Raw genomic sequence first — 24,141 nt, forward strand, 5'->3', positions numbered from 1 at the left:
TTCCTTAACCAGATTTGTTAATGACTTTGTGACCCCTTTTAGCCCTCCCGACTCCTTGCTTACGTTCCTTCCCACTTTCCTTATATTCCACACAGGCTTCGTCTGTTCCCAGCCATCTGGCTCTGACAAATACCTCTGTTCTTTTTGACAAGGCCTACAATATCTCTCGTTATCCAAAGTTCCCGAAATTTGCCTTATTTATCCTTCTTCTTCACAGGAACATGCTGGTCCTGAATTCCTTTCAACTGACATTTGAAAGCCTCCCACATGTCAGATGTTGATTTATCCTCAAACATCCGCCCTCAATCTAGGATCTTCAGTTGGAACTAAAGATGGAACTACTTGGAACTATGATGTTGTTGCCATTACAGAGACCTGGTTGAGGGAAGGGCAGGATTGGCAGCTAAACGTTCCAGGATTTAGATGTTTCAGGTGGGATAGAGGGGGATGTAAAAGGGGAGGCGGAGTTGCGCTACTTGTTCGGGAGAGTATCACAGCTATACAGCGAGAGGACACCTCAGAGGGCAGTGAGGCTATATGGGTAGAGATCAGGAATAAGAAGGGTGCAGTCACAATGTTGGGGGTATACTACAGGCCTCCCAACAGCCAGCGGGAGATAGAGGAGCAGATAGGTAGACAGATTTTGGAAAAGAGTAAAAACAACAGGGTTGTGGTGATGGGAGACTTCAACTTCCCCAATATTGACTGGGACTCACTTAGTGCCAGGGGCTTAGACGGGGCAGAGTTTGTAAGGAGCATCCAGGAGGGCTTCTTAAAACAATATGTAAACAGTCCAACTAGGGAAGGGGCGGTACTGGACCTGGTATTGGGGAATGAGCCCAGCCAGGTGGTAGATGTTTCAGTAGGGGAGCATTTCGGTAACAGTGACCACAATTCAGTAAGTTTTAAAGTACTGGTGGACAAGGATAAGAGTGGTCCGAGGGTGAATGTGCTAAATTGGGGGAAGGCTAATTATAACAATATTAGGCGGGAACTGAAGAACATAGATTGGGGGCGGATGTTTGAGGGCAAATCAACATCTGACATGTGGGAGGCTTTCAAGTGTCAGTTGAAAGGAATACAGGACAGGCATGTTCCTGTGAGGAAGAAAGATAAATACGGCAATTTTCGGGAACCTTGGATGACGAGTGATATTGTAGGCCTCGTCAAAAAGAAAAAGGAGGCATTTGTCAGGGCTAAAAGGCTGGGAACAGACGAAGCCTGTGTGGCATATAAGGAAAGTAGGAAGGAACTTAAGCAAGGAGTCAGGAGGGCTAGAAGGGGTCATGAAAAGTCATTGGCAAATAGGGTTAAGGAAAATCCCAAGGCTTTTTACACGTACATAAAAAGCAAGAGGGTAGCCAGGGAAAGGGTTGGCCCACTGAAGGATAGGCAAGGGAATCTATGTGTGGAGCCAGAGGAAATGGGCGAGGTACTAAATGAATACTTTGCATCAGTATTCACCAAAGAGAAGGAATTGGTAGATGTTGAGTCTGGAGAAGGGGGTGTAGATAGCCTGGGTCACATTGTGATCCAAAAAGACGAGGTGTTGGGTGTCTTAAAAAATATTAAGGTAGATAAGTCCCCAGGGCCGGATGGGATCTACCCCAGAATACTGAAGGAGGCTGGAGAGGAAATTGCTGAGGCCTTGACAGAAATCTTTAGATCCTCGCTGTCTTCAGGGGATGTCCCGGAGGACTGGAGAATAGCCAATGTTGTTCCTCTGTTTAAGAAGGGTGGCAGGGATAATCCCGGGAACTACAGGCCAGTGAGCCTTACTTCAGTGGTAGGGAAATTACTGGAGAGAATTCTTCGAGACAGGATCTACTCCCATTTGGAAGCAAATGGACGTATTAGTGAGAGGCAGCACGGTTTTGTGAAGGGGAGGTCGTGTCTCACTAACTTGATAGAGTTTTTCGAGGAGGTCACTAAGATGATTGATGCAGGTAGGGCAGTAGATGTTGTCTATATGGACTTCAGTAAGGCCTTTGACAAGGTCCCTCATGATAGACTAGTACAAAAGGTGAAGTCACACGGGATCAGGGGTGAACTGGCAAGGTGGATACAGAACTGGCTAGGCCATAGAAGGCAGAGGGTAGCAATGGAGGGATGCTTTTCTAATTGGAGGGCTGTGACCAGTGGTGTTCCACAGGGATCAGTGCTGGGACCTTTGCTCTTTGTAGTATATATAAATGATTTGGAGGAAAATGTAACTGGTCTGATTAGTAAGTTTGCAGACGACACAAAGGTTGGTGGAATTGCAGATAGCGATGAGGACTGTCTGAGGATACAGCAGGATTTAGATTGTCTGGAGACTTGGGCGGAGAGATGGCAGATGGAGTTTAACCTGGACAAATGTGAGGTAATGCATTTTGGAAGGGCTAATGCAGGTAGGGAATATACAGTGAATGGTAGAACCCTCAAGAGTATTGAAAGTCAAAGAGATCTAGGAGTACAGGTCCACAGATCACTGAAAGGGGCTACACAGGTGGAGAAGGTAGTCAAGAAGGCATACGGCATGCTTGCCTTCATTGGCCGGGGCATTGAGTATAAGAATTGGCAAGTCATGTTGCAGCTGTATAGAACCTTAGTTAGGCCACACTTGGAGTATAGTGTTCAATTCTGGTCGCCACACTACCAGAAGGATGTGGAGGCTTTAGAGAGGGTGCAGAAGAGATTTACCAGAATGTTGCCTGGTATGGAGGGCATAAGCTATGAGGAGCGATTGAATAAACTCGGTTTGTTCTCACTGGAACGAAGGAGGTTGAGGGGCGACCTGATAGAGGTATACAAAATTATGAGGGGCATAGACAGAGTGGATAGTCAGAGGCTTTTCCCCAGGGTAGAGGGGTCAATTACTAGGGGGCATAGGTTTAAGGTGAGAGGGGCAAAGTTTAGAGTAGATGTACGAGGCAAGTTTTTTACGCAGAGGGTAGTGGGTGCCTGGAACTCACTACCGGAGGAGGTAGTGGAAGCAGGGACGATAGGGACATTTAAGGGGCATCTTGACAAATATATGAATAGGATGGGAATAGAAGGATACGGACCCAGGAAGTGTAGAAGATTGTAGTTTAGTCGGGCAGTATGGTCGGCACGGGCTTGGAGGGCCGAAGGGCCTGTTCCTGTGCTGTACATTTCTTTGTTCTTTGTTCCCGCCCAATACTGTTATAATTAGCCTGCCCCCAATTTGGCACATTCACCCTGGGACCACTCTTAATCCTTGGCCACCAGCACTTTTTAAAAACTTACTGAATTGTGGTCACTGTTCCCGAAATGCTCCCCTACTGGAACTTCTACCACCTGGCCGGGCTCATTCCCCAATACCAGGTCCAGTACAGCCCCTTCCCTAGTTGGACTATCTACATATTGTTTTAAGAAGCCCTCCTGGATGCTCCTTACAAACTCTGCCACGTCCAAGCCCCTCAAACTAAGTGAGTCCCAGTCAATATTGGGGAAGTTAAAGTCTCCCATCACAACAACCCTGTTGCTTTTGCTCCGTTCCAAAATCTGTCTACCTATCTGCTCCTCTATCTCCCACTGGCTGTTGGGTGGACTGTAGTAAACCCCCAACATTGTGACTGCACCCTACTTATTCCTTATCTCTACCCATACAGCCTCGCTGCCCTCTGAGGTACAGTACAGCTGTGATGTTCGTCCCAACCAGTAGCGCAACTCCTCCACCCATTTTATATCTTCTTCTATCCCACCTGAAACATCTAAATCCTGGAACGTTTAGCTGTCAATCATCATAGTTCCAACAACATGATAGTTCCAAGTACTAATCCGAGCTCTTAAGTTCATCTGCCTTACCCGTTATACTTCTCGCATTAAAACATATGCACTTCAGGCCACCATTCCCGCTGTTTTCAGCAACATCTCCCTGTCTGCTCTTCCTCAAGAGCCATACTGGTCCTATTCCCTAGTACTCCCTCAATGCTCCGGTACCCATCCCCCTGCCATACTAGTTTAAGGAAGTATAATGAATGCCTGACACTGGGTGGTTCCGAGGAACAAATGGGCCTTGGCGTGCTTGTCCATTGATCTCTGAAGGCAAAAGGGCAGATTAATAGAGTGGTGAAAAAGGCATATGGAACACTTGCTTTTATCAATTGTGGCATAGTTTACAAAAGCAGGGAGAACATAGAACAGTACACCACAGAACAGGCCCTTCGGCCCTCGATCTTGTGCCGAGCTTCGTCCGAAACCAAGATCAAGCTATCCCACTCCCTGTCATTCTGGTGTGCTCCTATCCAATAACCGCTTGAAAGTTCCTAAAGTGTCCAACTCCACTATCACAGCAGGCAGTCCATTCCACACCCTAACCACTTTCTGAGTAAAGAATCTACTTCGGACATCCCTCCTATATCTCCCACCCTGAACCTTAGTTATGGCCCCTTGTAACAGCTACATCCACCTGAGGAAATAGTGTCTGAACGTCCACTCTATCTATCCCCCTCATCGTCTTATAAACCTCTATTAAGTCACCTCTCATCCTCCTCTCCTCCAAAGAGAAAAGCCCTAGCTCCCTCAACCTTTCTTCATAAGACCTATCCTCCAAACCAGGCAGCATCCTGGCAAATCTCCTTTACACCCTTTCCAATGTTTCCACATCCTTGCTATAGTGAGGTGACCAGAACTGCACACAATATTCCAAATGTGGTCTCGCCAGGGTCATGTACAGTTGCAGCACAACCCCACGGCTCTTAAACTCAAGCCCCGTGTTAATAAATGCTAACACACTATAGGCCGTCTTCATGACTCTATCCACTTGAGTGGCAACCTTTGGAGATCTGTGGACATGAACCCCAAGATCTCTCTGTTCCACCACATTCCTCAGAACCCTGCCGTTGACCCTGTAATCCGCATTCAAATTTTTCCGACCAAAATGAATCACCTCACACTTATCAGGGTTAAACTTCATCTGACATTTTTCGGCCCAGCTCTGTATCCTATCAATGTCTCTTTGCAGCCTACAACAGCCCTCCACCTCATCCGCTACTCCACCAGTCTTGGGTGTCATCGGTAAATTTACTGACCCACCCTTCAGCCCCCTCCTCCAAGTCATTGATAAAAATCACAATTAGCAGAGGACACAGTACTGATCCCTGTGGTACACCACTGGTAACTGGTCTCCAGTCTGAAAATCTTCCATCCACCACCACCCACTGTCTTCTATGTGATAGCCAGTTACTTAACCAATTGGCCAAATTTCCCTCGATCCCACACCTCCTTACTTTCTTCATGAGCCGACCATGGGGAACCTTATCAAACGGCATACTAAAATCCATGTATACAACATCAACTGCTCTACCTTCATCTACACAATTAGTTACCTCCTCAAAGAATTCAATCAAATTTGTGAGGCATGACTTACCCTTCACGAATCTGTGTTGACTATCCCGGATTAAGCTGCATCTTTTTAAATGGTTATAAATCCGAACCTTCAGGACCTTTTCCACTAACTTACCGACCACCGAAGTAAGACTAACCGGCCTATAATTACCAGGGTCATTCCTATTCCCCTTCTTGAACAGAGGAACAACATTTGCCACTCTCCAGTCCTCTGGCACTATCCCCGTGGACATTGAGGACCCAAAGATCAAAGCCAAAGGCTCTGCAATCTCATCCCTTGCCTCCCAAAGGATCCTAGGATATATTCCATCTGGCCCAGGGGACTTGTCGACCCTAAGGTTTTTCAAAATTGCGAATACATCCTCCCTTAGAACATCTACCTCCTCCAGCCTACCCGCCTGTATCACACTCATCCTCAAAAGCACAACCCCTCTCCTTGATGAACACTGAAGAAAAGTATTCATTCAACGCCTCTCCTATTTCTTCAGACTCCATGCACAAGTTCTCACTACTGTCCTTGACCGGCCCCAACCTCACCCTGGTCATTCTATTATTTCTCACATAAGAGTAAAAAGCCTTGGGGTTTTCCTTGATCCGACCCGCCAAGGCCTTCTCATGCCCCCTCCTAGCTCTCCTAAGCCCTTTTTTTTAAAGCTCATTCCTTGTAACCCTCAAGTGACCCAACTGAACCTTGTTTTCTCATCCTTACTTACGCTTCCTTTTTCCTCTTGACAAGCCATTCAACCTCTTTTGTGAACCATGGTTCCCTCACACGGCCATTTCCTCCCTGCCTGACAGGGACATACCCATCAAGGACACGCAGTATTTGTTCCTTGAACAAGCTCCACTTTTCATTTGTGCCTTTCCCTGACAGTTTCTGTTCCCATCTTATGCTCCCTAATTCTTGTCTAATCGCATCATAATTACCCCTCCCTCAATTATAAACCTTGCCCTGCCGTATGGCCCTATCCCTCTCCATTGCGATAGTGAGAGACACCGAATTGTGGTCACTATCTCCAAAGTGCTCTCCCACAAACAAATCTAACACATGGCCCAGTTCATTACCCAGTACCAAATCCAATGTGGCCCCACCTCGTCGGCCTATCCACATATTCTGTCAGGAAACCCTCCTGCACACACTGTACAAAAACTGCCCCACCCGAACTGTTTGACCACCAGAGGTTCCAATCAATATTTGGAAAGTAGAAGTCACCCATGACAACTACCCGGAGACCTCCACACTATCCATAATCTGTTTTACAATTTCTTCCTCCACATCTCTATTACTATTTGGGGCTCTATAGAAAACTCCTAACAACGTGACCGCTCCTTTCCTATTTCTAACTTCAGCCCATATTACCTCAGTAGGCAGATCCCTCTCGAACTGCAGCCGTTCAACTATCCTTGATTAACAATGTTACTCCTCCACCTCTTTTACCACCTTCCCTACTCTTACTGAAACATCTATACCCCGGAACGTCCAACAACCATTCCTGTCCCTGTTCTAACCATGTCTCCGTAATGACCACATCATCGTAGTCCCAAGTACCAATCCCAAGGGAGGCCATGTTGGAGTTGTGTAGAACTTTGGTGAGGCCACAGCTGGAGTAGTGTGTGCAATTCTGGTCACCACAAATCACAAGGATGTGATTGCACTGGAGCGGGTGCAGAGGCTTTACGCCTGGGATGGAACATTTAAGTTACGAAGAGGTTAAATAGGCTTGGGTTGTTTTCTCTGGAGCAGAGAAGACTGAGGGGCGACCTGATCAAGGTGTACAAGATTATGAGGGGCATGGACAGGGAGCAGCTGTTCCCTTTAGTTGAAAGTTCAGTTACGAGAGGACACAACTTTAAGGTCACAGGCAGGAGCTTAGGGGGTATTTGAGGAAAAGCTTTTTTACCCAGAGGGTGGTGACGGTCTGGAATGCACTGCCTCGGAGGGTGGTAGAGGTGGGTTGCCCCACATCCTTTAACAAGTACCTAGATGAGCACTTGGCATGTCATAACATTCAAAGCTATGGGTCAAGAGTAGACAGTCAGAGCTTTTTCCCCGGGTGAAACAAACCATTACAAGGGGACATAAATTTAAGGTGAATGGTGGAAGATATAGGGGGATGTCAGAGGTATGTTCTTTACCCAGAGAGTAGTGGGGGCATGGAATGTACTGCCTGTGGAAGTAGTTGAGTCGGAAACATTAGGGACCTTCAAGCAGCTATTGGATATGTACATGGATTACGGTAGAATGATATAGTGTAGATTAATTTGTTCTTAAGGGCAGCATGGTAGCATTGTGGCTAGCACAATTGCTTCACAGCTCCAGGGTCCCAGGTTCGATTCCGGCTTGGGTCACTGTCTGTGCGGAGTCTGCGCGTCCTCCCCGTGTCTGCGTGGGTTTCCTCCGGGTGCTCCGGTTTCCTCCCACAGTCCAAAGATGTACAGGTTAGGTGGATTGGCCGTGATAGATTGCCCTTAGTGTCCAAAATTGCCCTTAGTGTTGGGTGGAGTTGCTGGGTTGTGGGCATAGGGTGGAGGCGTTGACCTTGGGTAGGGTGCTCTTCCAAGAGCCGGTGCAGACTCGATGGGCCGGGTGGCCTCCTTCTGCACTGTAAATTCAATGATAATCTATGATTAATCTAGGACAAAGGTTCGGCACAACATTGTGGGCCGAAGGGCCTGTTCTGTGCTGTATTTTTCTATGTTCTAAATGTCGGCAAATGGAATTAAGTAGGCAGGTCAGGTGTTTTTCACGTGTTGGTGCAGACTCCATGAGCCAAAGGGCTTCTTCTGCGCTGTATTATTCTGTGACTCGGGTTTCATTCCGGCCTTGGGTGACTGTGTAGCGTTTTCACTTTCTCCCCGTGTCTGCGTGGGTTTCCTCCGGGTGCTCCGGTTTCCTCCCACAGTCCAAAGATGTGCAGGTTAGATGGATTGGCCATGCTAAATTGCCCTTAGTGTCCCAAAAGATTCGGTGGCATTACTGGGTTACAGGGAAAGGGTGGAGGTGTGGACTTAAGTCAAGGGCTGGTGCAGACTCGGTGCGTCAAGTGGCCTCCTTCTGTACTGTAAATTCTATGTCTGTGACAGCATCAAGTCGAGGATTAAGGTTCCTTCACCGCTGCACACTAGATCCCCATACCTGCCCAATTTGCAGCCACACCCTCCTGTCCCTGACCATTAACCAAATCTAAAGTTCGACTTAATCTAAAGGGATGTGACTGCCTTAGAACAAAAATTGTCCAGCCAAATCTCCTCCATCCTGCTATCTTGCAATGTCTGCGACCCAGATTCTGGCTCTGTTGCGGAGTTGCTGTTGCCCAAGCTGCAGACACTAACCGCAGGCATGGTTGTCTGGGACTGCAATGCGATTTTGCAGTTACGACACACCACCATTTATGCCTGTTTAACCTTATTTAATTTAATTTATTTAGTTACAGCCTCTGAGGCTGAAGACAAAGGAATTCCAGCTGTGAGGTAAAAAAATAAAAAGCACTTCCTTCCCTCTCAGCATTGAGTTTTCACATACACCAAATTTCCAACTTATTCAGGTGATTCACTTTTGTGTGCATAATCTTTTTTTTTCTTTTTATCAATTTAGAGTACCCAATTCATTTTTTCCAATTAAGGGGCAATTTAGCATGGCCAATCGACATACCCTGCACATCTTTGGGTTGTGGGATCGTAACCCACACAAACACGAGGAGAATGTGCAAACTCCACACGGACAGTACAGAGAGCAGGGATCGAACCTGGAACCTCGGTGCCGTGAGGCAGCAATGCTAACCACTGCGCCACCGTGTTGCCTCATCTGTGCATAATCATTGGAGAAAAAATCTTTCCAGGACCAAGCTGAAACACTTCTGTTCAGTTGAGTGCTCTACTACCAACTGCCTTTTCAGACAGACCTGGTTCCTCCCATTAACTGCACCATGAGCACCCAAAGCAGAAGATATTATTTTGCCTCTTCTTACGTGATGTCCCTTGACTTGTTTAGCCAGGACCGAACGCAATACCTCTCAAATTACCTGCAACGCTGGGGTCCTTCAAACATAAACAATATTCCATTAGCTAGCTATCTGAAAACAAATGCTATCAAAATCTATTCGCAGAACCTGCAAATCAATGATTACCTCACTTTTACGACATTAATCATCTCGCAGTCATACTGCTCTATGCATCTTCACCTAATTTTTAATAATATTACTGCAAAAAATTTAAACCATGACCATTTCTTACATTCGTCGCATACATACTTTACACTGATTCTATCCAATTGCATTAGGTTAGTATGGATCCCCTATTATTACTATATTATTGCTTCTGTGTTTTCCAGAAATTGGTCTACACGTTTGCTCCTTTATCTCTGGGGACCTGGAGTACATTTTCACAGAATCACAGATCAATCCAGTGCAGAAAAGGCCCTTCGGCTCATCGAGTCTGAACTGATGCTTGAAAAACACGATCTGCCTACCTAATCCCATTTGCCCGCACTTGGCCCATAGTCTTGAATGCTATGACATGCCAAGTGCTCATCCAGGTACTTTTTAAAGGATGTGAGGCAACCCATGTCAACCACCCTCCCAGGCAGTGCATTCCAGACCGTCACCACCCTATTTCCCTCAAATCCCCCGTAAACCTCCTGCCCCTCACCTTGAATTTGTGTCCCCTCATAACTGACCCTTCAACTAAGGGGAACAGCTACACCCTATCCACCCTGTCCATGACATTCATAATCTTGTACACCTCGATCAGGTCACCCCTCGGTCTTCAGAATTGCACACAATACTCCAGCTGTGGCCTCACCAAAGTTCTATACAACTCTAACATGACCTTCCTGCTTTTGTTATCCATGCCTCAATTGAAAAAGGCAAATGTCCATATGCCTTTTTCACCTCCCTATTAATCTGCCCTTCTGCCTTCAGAGATCTGTGAACAAACACACCAAGGTCACTTTGTTGCTCAGAACTTCCCAGTGTCAGGCCATTCATTGAATACTTCCTTGTCACATTACTCTTTCTAAAGTGTATCACCTCACACTTTCAGTTAATTTCTATCTGCCACTTTTCTTTTTTTAAATAAATTTTAGGCAGCATAGTAGCACAAGTGGATAGCACTGTGGCTTCACAGCCCCAGGGTCCCCAGGTTCAATTCCCCGCTGGGTCACTAACTGCGGAGTCTGCACTTTCTCCGTGTCTGCATGGATTTCCTCCGGGTGCTCCGGTTTCCTCCCACAGTCCAAAGACGTGCAGGTTAGGTGGATTGGTCATGATAAATTGCCCTTAGTGACCAAAAAGGTTAGGAGGGGGTTATTGGGTTACAGGGATAGGGTGGAAGTGAGGGCTTAAGTGGGTCGGTGCTGACTCGATGGGCCGAATGGCCTCCTTCTGCACTGTATGTACTATGTTCCCAATTCATTTTTGTCAATTAAGGGGCAATTTAGCGCAGCCAATCCACCTACCCTGCACATTATTGGGTTGTGAAGGCGAAACCCACACAAACACAGGGAGAATGTGCAAACTCCACACGGACAGTGATCCAGAGCCAGGATCGAACCTGGGCTGTCGACTCTGAGGCTGGAGTGCTAACCACTGCGCCAGCGTGCTGCCCGTTCTGCCACTTTTCTACCCATTTGACCATCCCGTCAATATCTTTCTGTAGCCCAAGGCACTCGACCTCACTGTTAACCAAGTTGTCCTGTGCACATTTAAAAAAATTTGTTTATGGGCCAGCATTTATTGCCCATCCCTAATTGCCCTCGAGGGGTCAGTTAAGAGTCAGCCACATTGTTGTCACATGTAGGCCAGACCAGGTAAGGAGGGCAGATTTCAATCCCTAAAGTGAACCAGATGGGCTTTTACAACAATTGGCAATGGTTTCATGGTCATCAATAAACTTTTAAATCCAGATTATTATTGAATTCAAATTTCACCATCTGCAGTGGCAGGATTCAAACTCGGGTCCCCAGAGTATGACCCTGGATTTCTGGTTTATTAGTCCATTGACAATACCACTACGCCAGCACCTCCCCAAATTTATCCCATCTGAAAACGCTGTTGAACTGCCAATCCCTTGTTCCAATAATACCTATACTATCATTCTTCCAAATGTCTATCTGTACCATCAAATCATCTATCTTACTCACTGGATTACTTGCATGTGATGTATCACTGAATAACATACCTGTTGCTTATTTTATGGACTGTTTCTTCAACCTTCCATACTTGCTGACTAAGTTTCCATTTCCAACTTTGATCCACTCCCTTCAGAATCTATGTTCAGGCTCCCATCCCAATTGGAGAGTATGGAATCCCTACTTTACCTGCTTGATGGCCCTCATCTTCTTTTCCCCTCTGTGCTTGTGTATTAAACATGCTGTCACAAAGCTCTGAACCATCTGAATGCGCTATAACAACTCCAGCACCAAACCACGAGCTGCTCCAGCTGCTGACGCCTCCTATACGATGGTTATCCAGGACATTAGAAGCATCCAGGATGTGAATTATTTTCTTGTCGTGTCTTTACATACCGAACAATTAAATAGAAACAATTACCACCTATTCACCTGGTCTTGCTGTCTCTCACGTCATCACTCACATTGCTCCTTGTTTTTATGTCCAAAACAAAATCTCTTTTCCTCACTGTACAGAGTTCTCTCATGCACTAAATTCCTCAAGTACTTTGTCGAAACATAGCTCTGCCAAGCTGAACTCTGCTACTTACTTTGGCGGGTAAATGGGAATTAGGTCACAAATCAGCTGTGATATAACGGATTGGCTGAGCATGCTCAAGTGGCCACACAACCAATTCCTGTTACTACATTCTCAACTATCCACAGCTTGGTAACACAGAGATACATGCTGAATGGTCCACAGTCATCTCGCTTTTTCTAGAATATCTGTAGAGAGGAGAATTCAATAATTCTATAGCCATGCAAAAGGATCACTTACTTTGGAATTTTTGTCTGGAAACGATTGTTTACAGGTATTCGACCCCTCTTGTCGACTTCAATCCCCACCTCCTGCAGTCCCAGATTGTCAGTGAAGGGCCGACGTCCAATGCTCACTAGCAACACATCACACGTCATCATATCTGCCTTTCCACCAGCTGCTGCCTCAAAACTAGAGAAAGCAGATAAAATACTTCAGACTTCAATGTACTTTTATGTACTGAAACATAGAACATAGAACAATACAGCGCAGTACAGGCCCTTCGGCCCACGATGTTGTACCGAAACAAAAGCCATCTAACCTACACTATACCATTATCATCCATATGTTTATCCAATAAACTTTTAAATGCCCTCAATGCGAGTTCACTACTGTAGCAGGTAGGGCATTCCACGGCCTCACTACTCTTTGCGTAAAGAACCTACCCCTGACCTCTGTCCTATATCTATTACCCCTCAGTTTAAGGCTATGTCCCCTCGTGCTAGCCATTTCCATCCGCGGGAGAAGGCTCTCACTGTCCACCCTATCTAACCCTCTGATCATTTTGTATGCCTCTATTAAGTCTCCTCTTAACCTTCTTCTCCCTAACGAAAACAACCTCAAGTCCATCAGCCTTTCCTCATAAGATTTTCCCTCCATACCAGGCAACATCCTGGTAAATCTCCTCTGCACCCGTTCCAAAGCCTCCACGTCCTTCCTATAATGCGGTGACCAGAACTGTACGCAATACTCCAAATGCGGCCGTACCAGAGTTCTGTACAGCTGCAACATGACCTCCTGACTCCGGAACTCAATCCCTCTACCAATAAAGGCCAACACTCCATAGGCCTTCTTCACCACCCTATCAACCTGGGTGGCAACTTTCAGGGATCTATGTACATGGACACCTAGATCCCTCTGCTCATCCACACTTTCAAGAACTTTTCCATTAGCCAAATATTCCACATTCCTGTTATTCCTTCCAAAGTGAATCACCTCACACTTCTCTACATTAAACTCCATTTGCCACCTCTCAGCCCAGCACTGCAGCTTATCTATATCCCTCTGTAACCTGCTACTTCCTTCCACACTATCGACAACACCACCGACTTTAGTATCGTCTGCAAATTTACTCACCCACCCTTCTGCGCCTTCCTCTAGGTCATTGATAAAAATGACAAACAGCAACGGCCCCAGAACAGATCCTTGTGGTACGCCACTTGTGACAGAACTCCATTCTGAACATTTCCCATCAACCACCACCCTCTGTCTTCTTTCAGCTAGCCAATTTCTGATCCACATCTCTAAATCACCCTCAATCCCCAGCCTCCGTATTTTCTGCAATAGCCTACCGTGGGGAACCTTATCAAACGCTTTGCTGAAATCCATATACACCACATCAACTGCTCTACCCTCGTCTACCTGTTCAGTCACCTTCTCAAAGAACTCGATAAGGTTTGTGAGGCATGACCTACCCTTCACAAAGCCATGCTGACTATCCCTGATCATATTATTCCTATCTAGATGATTATAAATCTTGTCTCTTATAATCCCCTCCAAGACTTTACCCACTACAGACGTAAGGCTCACCGGTCTATAGTTGCCGGGGTTGTCTCTGCTCCCCTTTTTGAACAAAGGGACCACATTTGCTATCCTCCAGTCCTCTGGCACTATTCCTGTATCCAATGATGACATAAAAATCAAAGCCAATGGTCCAGCAATCTCTTCCCTGGCCTCCCAGAGAATCCTAGGATAAATCCCATCAGGTCCCGGGGACTTATCTATTTTCAGCCTGTCCAGAATTGCCAACACCTCTTCCCTACGTACCTCAATGCCATCTAATCTATTTACCTGGAGCTCAGCATTCTCCTCCACAACATTATCTTTTTCCTGAGTGATGTGCAGTTTCCAGCACTTCTTGATGAACCCTAATTAATCCATTCTAGATACATTTGCATTTCATACTCACGAAACATCAATCTTTCCATCAGGTCTCTTAGCTGCTGAAGTAACCTTCGTGTTGAGTTTAAACTTCAGACCCTGCTTCTGAAGAATGCGCTGAAAATTCTTTGTGATCTCCATGTCAATGCCAATTCCTCCAACATGTCCCAAGAATTCAATAGCTGTCACTTCGGAGCCAAGTCGTTGCCACACGGAGCCCTGGAGACAGATGAACATTATGGCTCCCAAATACCCACTACTGCAACAAACACACTAAGCCATTCAATAACACAGCAGGGAGGAGTGCAGCAAGAACACTGGTTTCATTTCGCCCTCTCTGGCAGTGGTGCTGGTGCAGATATTCCTACACTCGAGGAATCACATTGTCAGGGAAAGAGGCAGATGCTACAGACTGTTGTTGACATGTGAGGCTGCTTCATTGAAGTTTCCTCTAATCTTCCTTCAATGTATGTGGTCCATCTGCTGCACTGTGTGGCCTATTGAATATTGCTGTGCAGTTGCGCATGCTGCAACTAAAGATACTGCACTCGAGTGCCCTCTTTGCTCCCTGTATGGTACATTCTAGATGGCTGCATGGCCGCACATCCATACAGATCAGAGGGAACATTGCCTGGGACATCATTCACTCACAAGCAGGGCAAACAGGTGGAGTACAAAGTATGAGACCCAAGAGTTTGTAAGATAGAGGCTAGTCACATGTTAGGTCACCTTTAGGAATCATGCTCAGGACGACAAAAACATCTTGGCAGCTCAAAAGCTCCATCATATTAGCACGGCTGAGTGACTGCATGGCCTAATTGGTCCTCCAATAGCCTAGTGGCCAGAAGCAGTACATCTGCAATGATAAGACATTGGTACCAATGATATAGGTAGAATGATAGAGAGATGAAGCCTGGCGTAAAGAATTTAGGGAGCTAGGCAGTAGACTAAAGAACAGGATTTCAAAAGTCGTAATCTCTCGATTACTCCCAGCGCCACATGTTAGCGAGTGTAGAAATGAGAAAATAGGACAGATTAGCGTGGCTCAAGAGTAGGTGCAGGAGGGAGGGGTTTAGATTTCTGGATCGTTAGGGTTGTTTCTGGGAAAGGTGGGACCCTGTACAAGCAGGAGTCTCCATCTGAACCAGAACAGGACGTTCATCCCTGCAGGTGGGTTTGCTAGCCCTGCTGGGAGCAATTTCAACTAGTTTGGCAGGGGCACAGCATGTTGAGTTTCAAGGAGTAAGGAGAGGCTGGGTGGCCTCTACTTCAATGCTAGGAGTATCATAGGTAAGACATGATGAGGAGATGCCGGCGTTGGACTGGGGTGAGCACAGTACGAAGTCTTACAACACCAGGTTAAAGTCCAACAGGTTTGTTTCGATGTCACTAGCTTTCGGAGCGCTGCTCCTTCCTCAGGTGAATGAAGAGGTCTGTTCCAGAAACACATATATAGACAAATTCAAAGATGCCAAACAATGCTTGGAATGCGAGCATTAGCAGGTGATTAAATCTTTACAGATCCAGAGATGGGGTAACCCCAGGTTAAAGAGGTGTGAATTGTACCAAGCCAGGACAGTTGGTAGGATTTTGCAGACCAGATGGTGGGGGATGAATGTAATGCGACATGAATCCCAGGTCCCGGTTGAGGCCGCACTCATGTGTGCGGAACTTGGCTATAAGTTTCTGCTCGGCGATTCTGCGTTGTCGCGGGTCCTGAAGGCCGCCTTGGAGAACGCTTACCCGGAGATCAGAGGCTGAATGCCCTTGACTGCTGAAGTGTTCCCCGACTGGAAGGGAACATTCCTGCCTGGTGATTATTGCGCGATGTCCGTTCATTCGTTGTCGCAGCGTCTGCATGGTCTCGCCAATGTACCACGCTTCGGGACATCCTTTCCTGCAGCGTATGAGGTAGACAACGTTGGCCGAGTCGCACGCTCCTCAGAAGACAAACATGGGACACAACCGACAGAATACCCTTCGTCGTCCAGTACTTCCCCGGAGCAGAGAAACTACGTCATCTTCTTCACAGCCTTCAACACGTCATTGATGACGATGAACATCTTGCCAAGGTCATCCCCACACCCCCACTACTTGCCTTCAAACAACCGCGCAACCTCAAACGAACCATTGTTTGCAGCAAACTACCCAGTCTTCAGAACAGTGACCACGACACCACACAACCCTGTCATGGCAATCTCTGCAAGACGTGCCAGATCATCGACATGGATACCACTATTACACGTGAGAACACCACCCACCAGGTACGCGGTACATACTCGTGCGACTCGGCCAACGTTGTCTACCTCATACGCTGCAGGAAAGGATGTCCCGAAGCGTGGTACATTGGCGAGACCATGCAGACGCTGCGACAACGAATGAACGGACATCGCGCAACAATCACCAGGCAGGAATGTTCCCTTCCAGTCGGGGAACACTTCAGCAGTCAAGGGCATTCAGCCTCTGATCTCCGGGTAAGCGTTCTCCAAGGCGGCCTTCAGGACCCGCGACAACGCAGAATCGCCGAGCAGAAACTTATAGCCAAGTTCCGCACACATGAGTGCAGCCTCAACCGGGACCTGGGATTCATGTCGCATTACATTCATCCCCCACCATCTGGCCTGCGAAATCCTACCAACTGTCCTGGCTTGGTACAATTCACACCTCTTTAACCTGGGGTTACCCCATCTCTGGATATGTAAAGATTTAATCACCTGCTAATGCTCGCATTCCAAGCATTGTTTGGCATCTTTGAATTTGTCTATATATGTGTTTCTGGAACAGACCTCTTCATTCACCTGAGAAAGGAGCAGCGCTCCGAAAGCTAGTGACATCGAAACAAACCTGTTGGACTTTAACCTGGTGTTGTAAGACTTCGTACTGTATAGGTAAGACAGAGGAGTTAAGAGCATGCATTGACACGTGGAGTTGCCATCACAGATGTGGTTGAGGTTGGGGCAGGACTGGCAGCTCAGCATTCCAGGAAAGAGAATCCTCATGAAGGACAGGGAGGGTGCTTCTTGAAATGTATTCAAGAGAGCTTTTTAAATCAACACGTTGAAGGTCCAACAAGGGACGGTGTAGTGCTGGACCTAGTTCTGGGGAATGAAGCCAGACAGATGCTCAAGGTAGCATTTTAGTGATAGCCACCACAACACTGTACGTTTTAGATTTGTATTGGAAAAGAAAAAGATGGTCTGCAAAAAAGGACTTTGGATCGGGGGGGGGGGGGGGGTCTGATTTTATTAAAATAAGGCCAAAGAAGACTGGGAACAGCTACTTCTGGGTAAATGTACAGCACAACAGTGGTGGCCATTCAAAATGGAATTGGCAAGAGTACAGGTACAAGATGTTCCCTTTAGGATGAAATGTAGGAGTAACAATTCCAGCGAACCCTTGATGTCTAGGAATATTCAGGACTGGATAGGAAGGGAAACAGAGGTACAAAAGGAGCAGATCTAGAGGCCCTTGGAGTATAGAAAGTGCAGGGAGGAAACTCAAAAAAGCAATTAGGAGAACAAAGAGGGGGCATGAAAAAGCATTGGCGGGTAAGATTAGGGAAAATTCCAAGATATTCATAAGTATATCAAGAGGAAGAGGATTACCGGGGGGTGGGGGTTGGGTGGTAATCGGTGCATTGAGCCGGAGGACATTAATAGGTTGTTAAATGAATACTTCACATTTGTCTTCACTTTGGAGGAGGAGGATGTGGGTGCATATTTCAGTCAGAGGGACTGCGAGGTTCTTGTGCAGTTTGACCTAGTGAGGAGGCACTGCAGGTTTCGGCAGGCTTGAAAAGTGGATGAATCTCCAGGTCCGGATGAGTTGTATCCCAGGCTGTGGTAGACGAGGACAGCAATTACAGGAGCTCTGACCCAAATTTTTAATTCCTCTCTGGCCACACGAAAGGTGCCAGAGGACAGCAAATCATAGAAAAGTCACAGCACAGGAGGAGGCCATTCAACCCATCTTGCCCATGCCAGCCCGAGGACAACCATGAACCATTTCTGATTGCACCTTCCTGCACCCGGTCCATAGCCCTGTATCTTACAGCACTTAAGACACAGATCCAGGTACTTTTTAAATGAGTTAGGGGTCTCTGCCTCCATCACCAACTCGAGCAGTGAATTCCAGAGTCCCACTATCCTCTGCATAAAAAAGTACTTCCTCATGTCCCCTCTACACCATCTACCACTTACCTTAAATCTATGTCCCCTGGTTCTAGAATTCTCCACCAAGGGAAACAATTTAATCCGTCAAAATTTAGTAACCTGAATTAAGTCACCCCCTCCTCCTTCTTTGTCCCAAAGAAAATAACACCAAACTATCAATCTCTCCTTGTAGCGATACCTTTCCAGCCCTGGCAACATTGTAAACCTCCTCTGCACACTCTCCAGAGCAATTACGTCCTTCCTGTAATGTAGTGACCAGAACTGCACACAATACTCCAGTTGTGGCCTCACCAGTTTTATATACAATTCCAACATTACTTGTATATTCTATACCTCTGCCAATAAAGGAGCATTCCATATGCTTTCTTAACAACCTTGTCTACTTGAACTGCTGCCTTTAGGGACCTGTGTACTTGTACGCCAAGATCTCTCACTTCATGCACCCCTACTAATATATTCCCATTTATTGGATACACCCTATAACTGTTTGACCTCAGGGCAGCACGGTGGCGCAGTGGTTAGCATTGCTGCCTCACAGTGCCGAGGGCCCAGGTTTGATCCCGGCTCTGGGTCACTGTCAGTGTGGAGTTTGCACATTCTCCCAGTATTTGTGTGGGTATTGCCCCCCCACAACCCAAAGATGTGCTGAGTAGGTGGATTGGCAAAGCTTAATTGGAAAAAAATGAATTGGGTACTCTAAATTCATTTTTTTTTTTAAACTGTGACCTTCCTAAATGGATGACCTCACACTTCTTGGTGTTAAAATTCCAACTGCCACTTTACCGCCCACCCATCAACCCATCTATATCATTTTGGAGATTGTAGCTATCCTCTACACTGTCCACCACTCGGCCAATCTTCGTGTAGTCTGCAAATTTCCCAATAACGATCCCTACATTCACGTCCAAATCATCAATATATCACACAAATAGTAAGGGTCCCAACAAGTGGAACATCATTTGAACAATTTTCCAATTGAAAGGGCAGCCATCGACCATTACCCTTTGTTTCCTGTCACTAAGCCAACCTTTTATCCGATTCGCTACATTGCCCTGTATCCCATGGGCTTTCACTTTCTTGACGTATCTGCCATGTGGGACTTTGCCTTGCAAAAATCCATGTACACCATCCACTGCACTACCTTCATCAACCCTTCTTTGTCACTTCAATAAAATTTGTGAGGCAAGACCTTCCTTTAACAAATTAGTGCTGATTATCCCTGACTCAGCCATGCCTTACTATGTGAGTTAATCCTATCTCGCAGTATTGATTTTAGTAATTTGCCCACTTCTAACGCAAGACTAACTGGCCTGGAATTGTTTGGCATTTTCTTTGATCCCATTTTAAACAATGGGGCCACGTTTGCATTTCTCCAGTCCGCCCCTATATCGAGTGAGGACTGCAAAATCATCCTCACTCGATATAGACTATCTCCTCCCTGACCTCCTTCAGTAGCCTCGGAAACAATCTATCTGGCCCTGGCAACTTATCAACTTTCAAGAATCTTAATCCTTCGAGTACTTCCTCTCTCTTTGTGCTTATCCCATCCAATATCTCAAGTGTTCCTCCTGGACTACTTTATCTGCATCATCCATTTCCTTTATAATCACGGAGACAAAATATTCATTTAAAATTCTTCCCACAGCAACACACAAGTTCCCTTCTCTATCACTGATAGGTCCCACTTTTTCCTTAACTAACTGTTTACCATTAATATATTGATAAAACATCTTTGGGTGTTCTTTAACTTTATTTGCTAATCTTCTTTCACGCGCTCTCTTTGATTTCGTTATTTCTTTTTCTACTTTGTCCCTGCACTTTCTATATTCGTCGAGGCTACCTGCAGTGCTTAGTTCTTTGTGCCTATCTTTTTCTTTATCTGTTTGATCTTCACCAATATTCCTACAGACAACCCGGGGGGGGGGGGGTCTAGATTTGACAGCACTCTTATCTTTGGAGGTGACATGTCTAATTTGTATATTTAGGATCTCTCGTTTTAGTGCTTCCCACTGGTTTTCCACTGATTTATCCTGTAGCAATGCTGGCCAGTCCACCTCAACCAAATTCCTCCTCATTTCTGAAAACATTTCCTTCCCCCAGTTCAAAATTTTTACTCCTGCTTTATCCTGCTAATGTGGTTCCACTTTTCAAAAATCGTGGTAGAGATAGACCAGGCAATTACAGACCAGTGAGTCTCACACTGGTGGTAGGGAAACTATTGGAGAAAATGCTGAAGGATAAAATCAAATTCCACTTGGAGAGGCAAGGTTTGATCAGGGGCACCCAGCATGGCTTTATCAGAGAGGTCATGCATAACAAATCTGATTGATTTTGAGGTGGTGACCAGGTGTATTGATGAGAGCAGTGTAGTTGATGCCATTTACATGGATTTCGAGAAAGCCTTTAACAAGGTCCCACATAGGAGACAAACAAAAGGGATGCACATGGGATCCAGGGTAACATGGCAAGTTGGATCCAAAATTGGCTTAGTGATAGGAGACAGAAGGCTATTCGTGTGACTCAATACCGGTGTCCAGTGGCGTACCACAAGAATCAGTGCTATATAAATGATACAGAAAAAAATGTGTGGGGGGGGGGATGATAAGTAAATTTGCAGATGACACGATGATTGGCCGGGTGGTTGACAGTGAAGAAGGTCTTAGGTAACAGGAGGATACAGACAGATTGGGCAGATGGAATCTAACCCTGGAAAGTGTGAGGGGATGCACTTTGGAAGGAGTAACAAGACAAGGGAGTACTCAATGAACGGCAGGACATTAGGAAGCTCAGAAGAACAGAGGGATCTTGTGGTGCTTGTCCACAGAATCCTGAAGGCGCAAAACAGGTTAATAGGATAGTTAAGAAGGCATACCTGCCTTTATCAGTCGTGGCAGAGATTAATAATAATCTTTATTATTGTCACAAGTAGGCTTATATTAACACTGCAACGAAGGTACTGTTAAAATCCCCTAGTCGCCGCACTCTGGCGCCTGTTCGGGTACACATAATTCAGAATGTCCAATTCACCTAACAAGGACGTCTTTCAGGACTTGTGGGAGGAAACTGGAGCACCCGGAAGAAACCCATGCAGACACGGGGAGAATGTAAAGACTCCGCATAGACAATGACCCAAGCAGGAATCGAACCTGGTACCCTGGCGCTGTGAAGCAACAGTGCTAACCACTGTGCTACCATTATAAGAGCAGGAAGGTTATGCTGTGGAGGACTTTGGTTAAGTCGCAATAGGGGTACTGTGTTCAGTAGTGTCACTGCACTGTAGAAAGGATGTAATTGCACTAGAGAGGGCGTAGAGGAGGTTCACCAGGATGTTTTCTTTAGAGCAAAGAACGGGGAGAGGGAACCTGATTGAGGTGTACAAGATTATGAGGGGCATGGACAGAGTGGTTAGAAAGCAGCTGTTCCCCTGAATTGAAGGGTCAATAACAAGGGGGCATAATTTTAAGGTGAAAGGCAGGAAGTTTAGAGGGGATTTGAGGAACATTCTTTTCACCCAGACAGTGGTGGGAATCTGGGATGCCCTGCCTGGGAGGGTAGTTGAGACAGGAAACCTCAATCTTTAAAAAGTACTTGGATGAGCACTTGAAATGTCATAACCGCCAAGTACCAGGAAGTAGGATTAGTGTAGATTAGAATAGTTTTTCTTTGCAGATAAAGTTTGCCCTGAGAGGATCGGCTCAAGGGTTCACCAGGCGGTGGCAGCCATTTCTCGACTACCTAGGGGAACGTTAGAGGGAAGACAGATGACCAGCAGCAGCAACCCAGGGGGGAGGGGGGGGGGGGAGGGAGGGGGGGTGAGGGTTTTAGTTTAGTTTATGTTAAAAGATTATGGGGTTTAGTTATTTGTGTATTGTTTAAAAATGTCTTTACTGTTATGTTTGCTTTGTAAGAGGGAAAAAATTGTTGTTTGGAAAAAATTTTCAATAAAATATATTTTTTTTAAAAAAAGAATAGTTTTTCTTTGTTGGGCAGCATGATGGCACAGTGGTTAGTGCTGCTGTCTCAAAGCACCAGGGACCCGGGTTCAATTCTGAACAGGGCAACGGTCTGTGTGGAGTTTGCACGTTCTCTCTGTGCCTGTGTGGGTTTCCTCCGGGTGCTCCGATTTCCTCCCACAATCCAAAGATGTGCGGGTTAGTTGGATTGGCCATGCTAAATTGCCCCTTAGTGTTCAGAGGTTGGGTGGGGTTGCAGGGATGAGGAGGGGGAGTGAGCGTCGGTGGGATGCTCTTTCAGAGGGTCAGTGCAGACTCAATGGGTCAAATGGCCTCCTTCTGCACTGTACGATTCTATGAAATCACAGATTAGAGGGCATCACATGACTTCTAGCCTGTATAGTTAACTGATTGTACCTGGATGGATGTGTAGAAGGAATAACCAGGTCCAGTGAGACATTAATCAACCCTGCTGGAAGGAGCATGCTCGTTGGCTGTGAGACAGATCAGGGTACTCTGTAGTCAGTCTGCCAAAAAGGAAGTGTTCTCTGAGCATACTACATGCAATAGTTTATAAACTTCATGATTTATTTTCCGTATCCACATTTTTCTATTCACATTTGGAAGAAAATAGATTTATCAGTGATAGGCAGCATGGTTTTGTGCAGGGAAGGTCATATCTTACAAACCTAATAGAATTCTTTGAGGAAGTGACAAAATTAATTGATGAGGGAAGGGCTGTAGATGTCATATACATGGACTTCATTAAGGTGTTTGATAAAGATTCCCATGGCAGGTTGATGGAAAAAGTGAAGTCGTGTGGCATTCACCCTGAATGTGAATATCCATCTAGCTAGTACACCCTGTACTAGCTAGATGGATAAAGAACTGGCTGGGCAACAGGAGACAGAGAGTAGTGGTGGAAGGGAGTGTCTCAAAATGGAGAAAGGTGACTAGTGGTGTTCCACAAGGATCCGTGCTCGGACCACTGTTGTTTGTGATATACATAAATGATCTGGACGAAGGTATAGGTGGTCTGATTAGCAAGTTTGCAGATGAAACTAAGATTGGTGGAGTTGCAGATAGCGAGGAGGACTGTGAGAGAATACAGCAAAATATAGATAGATTGGAGAGTTGGGCAGATAAATGGCAGATGGCGTTCAATCCAGGCAAATGCGAGGTGATGCATTTTGGAAGATCTAATTCAAGAGCGGACTATACGGTCAATGGAAGAGTCCTGGGGAAAATTGATGACCAGAGAGATCTGGGAGCTCAGGTCCATTATACCCTGAAGGTGGCAACGCAGGTCGATAGAGTGGTCAAGAAAGCATACACAGCATGCTTGCCTTCATCAGACGGGGTATGGAGTACAAGAGTCGACAGGTCATGTTACAGTTGGAGAGGACTTTGGTTCGGCCACATTTGGAATACTGCATGCAGTTCTGGTCGCCACATTACCAGAAGGATGTGGATGCTTTAGAGAGGGTGCAGAGGAGGTTCACCAGGATGTTGCCTGGTATGGAGGGTGCTAGCTATGAAGAAAGGTTGAGTAGATTAGGATTGTTTTCGTTGGAAAGACGGAGGTTGAGGGGGGACCTGATTGAGGTCTACAAAATTATGGACAGGGTGGATAGCAACAAGCTTTTTCCAAGAGTGGGGTGTCAATTACAAGGGGTCACGATTTCAAGGTGAGAGGGGGAAAGTTTAAGGGAGATGTGCGTGGAAAGTTTTTTTACACAGAGGGTGATGGGTGCCTGGAACGCCTTGCCAGCGGAGGTTGTAGAGGCGGGCACAATAGCA

The 24,141-nt window shown here is 46.1% G+C and overlaps 1 protein-coding gene across 2 annotated transcripts in view; it reads right to left on the minus strand.

Moving 5' to 3' along the window:
- dld (deltaD) overlaps nucleotides 1-24,141 on the minus strand; it is a 139,390-nt gene that overhangs the window by 44,624 nt on the left and 70,625 nt on the right. For both annotated transcript variants that reach the window (XM_072471962.1, XM_072471961.1), the window contains 2 exons: nucleotides 14,245-14,435; nucleotides 12,297-12,467 (listed from right to left, as the gene is read on the minus strand). In XM_072471962.1, the coding sequence (XP_072328063.1) occupies nucleotides 12,297-12,467; nucleotides 14,245-14,435 (362 nt within the window). The remainder of the gene's footprint in view (nucleotides 1-12,296; nucleotides 12,468-14,244; nucleotides 14,436-24,141) is intronic.

The sequence above is a fragment of the Scyliorhinus torazame genome, chromosome 13 (genome assembly GCF_047496885.1).
Source record: "Scyliorhinus torazame isolate Kashiwa2021f chromosome 13, sScyTor2.1, whole genome shotgun sequence".
In the NCBI taxonomy this organism is placed as follows: Eukaryota; Metazoa; Chordata; class Chondrichthyes; order Carcharhiniformes; family Scyliorhinidae; genus Scyliorhinus; species Scyliorhinus torazame.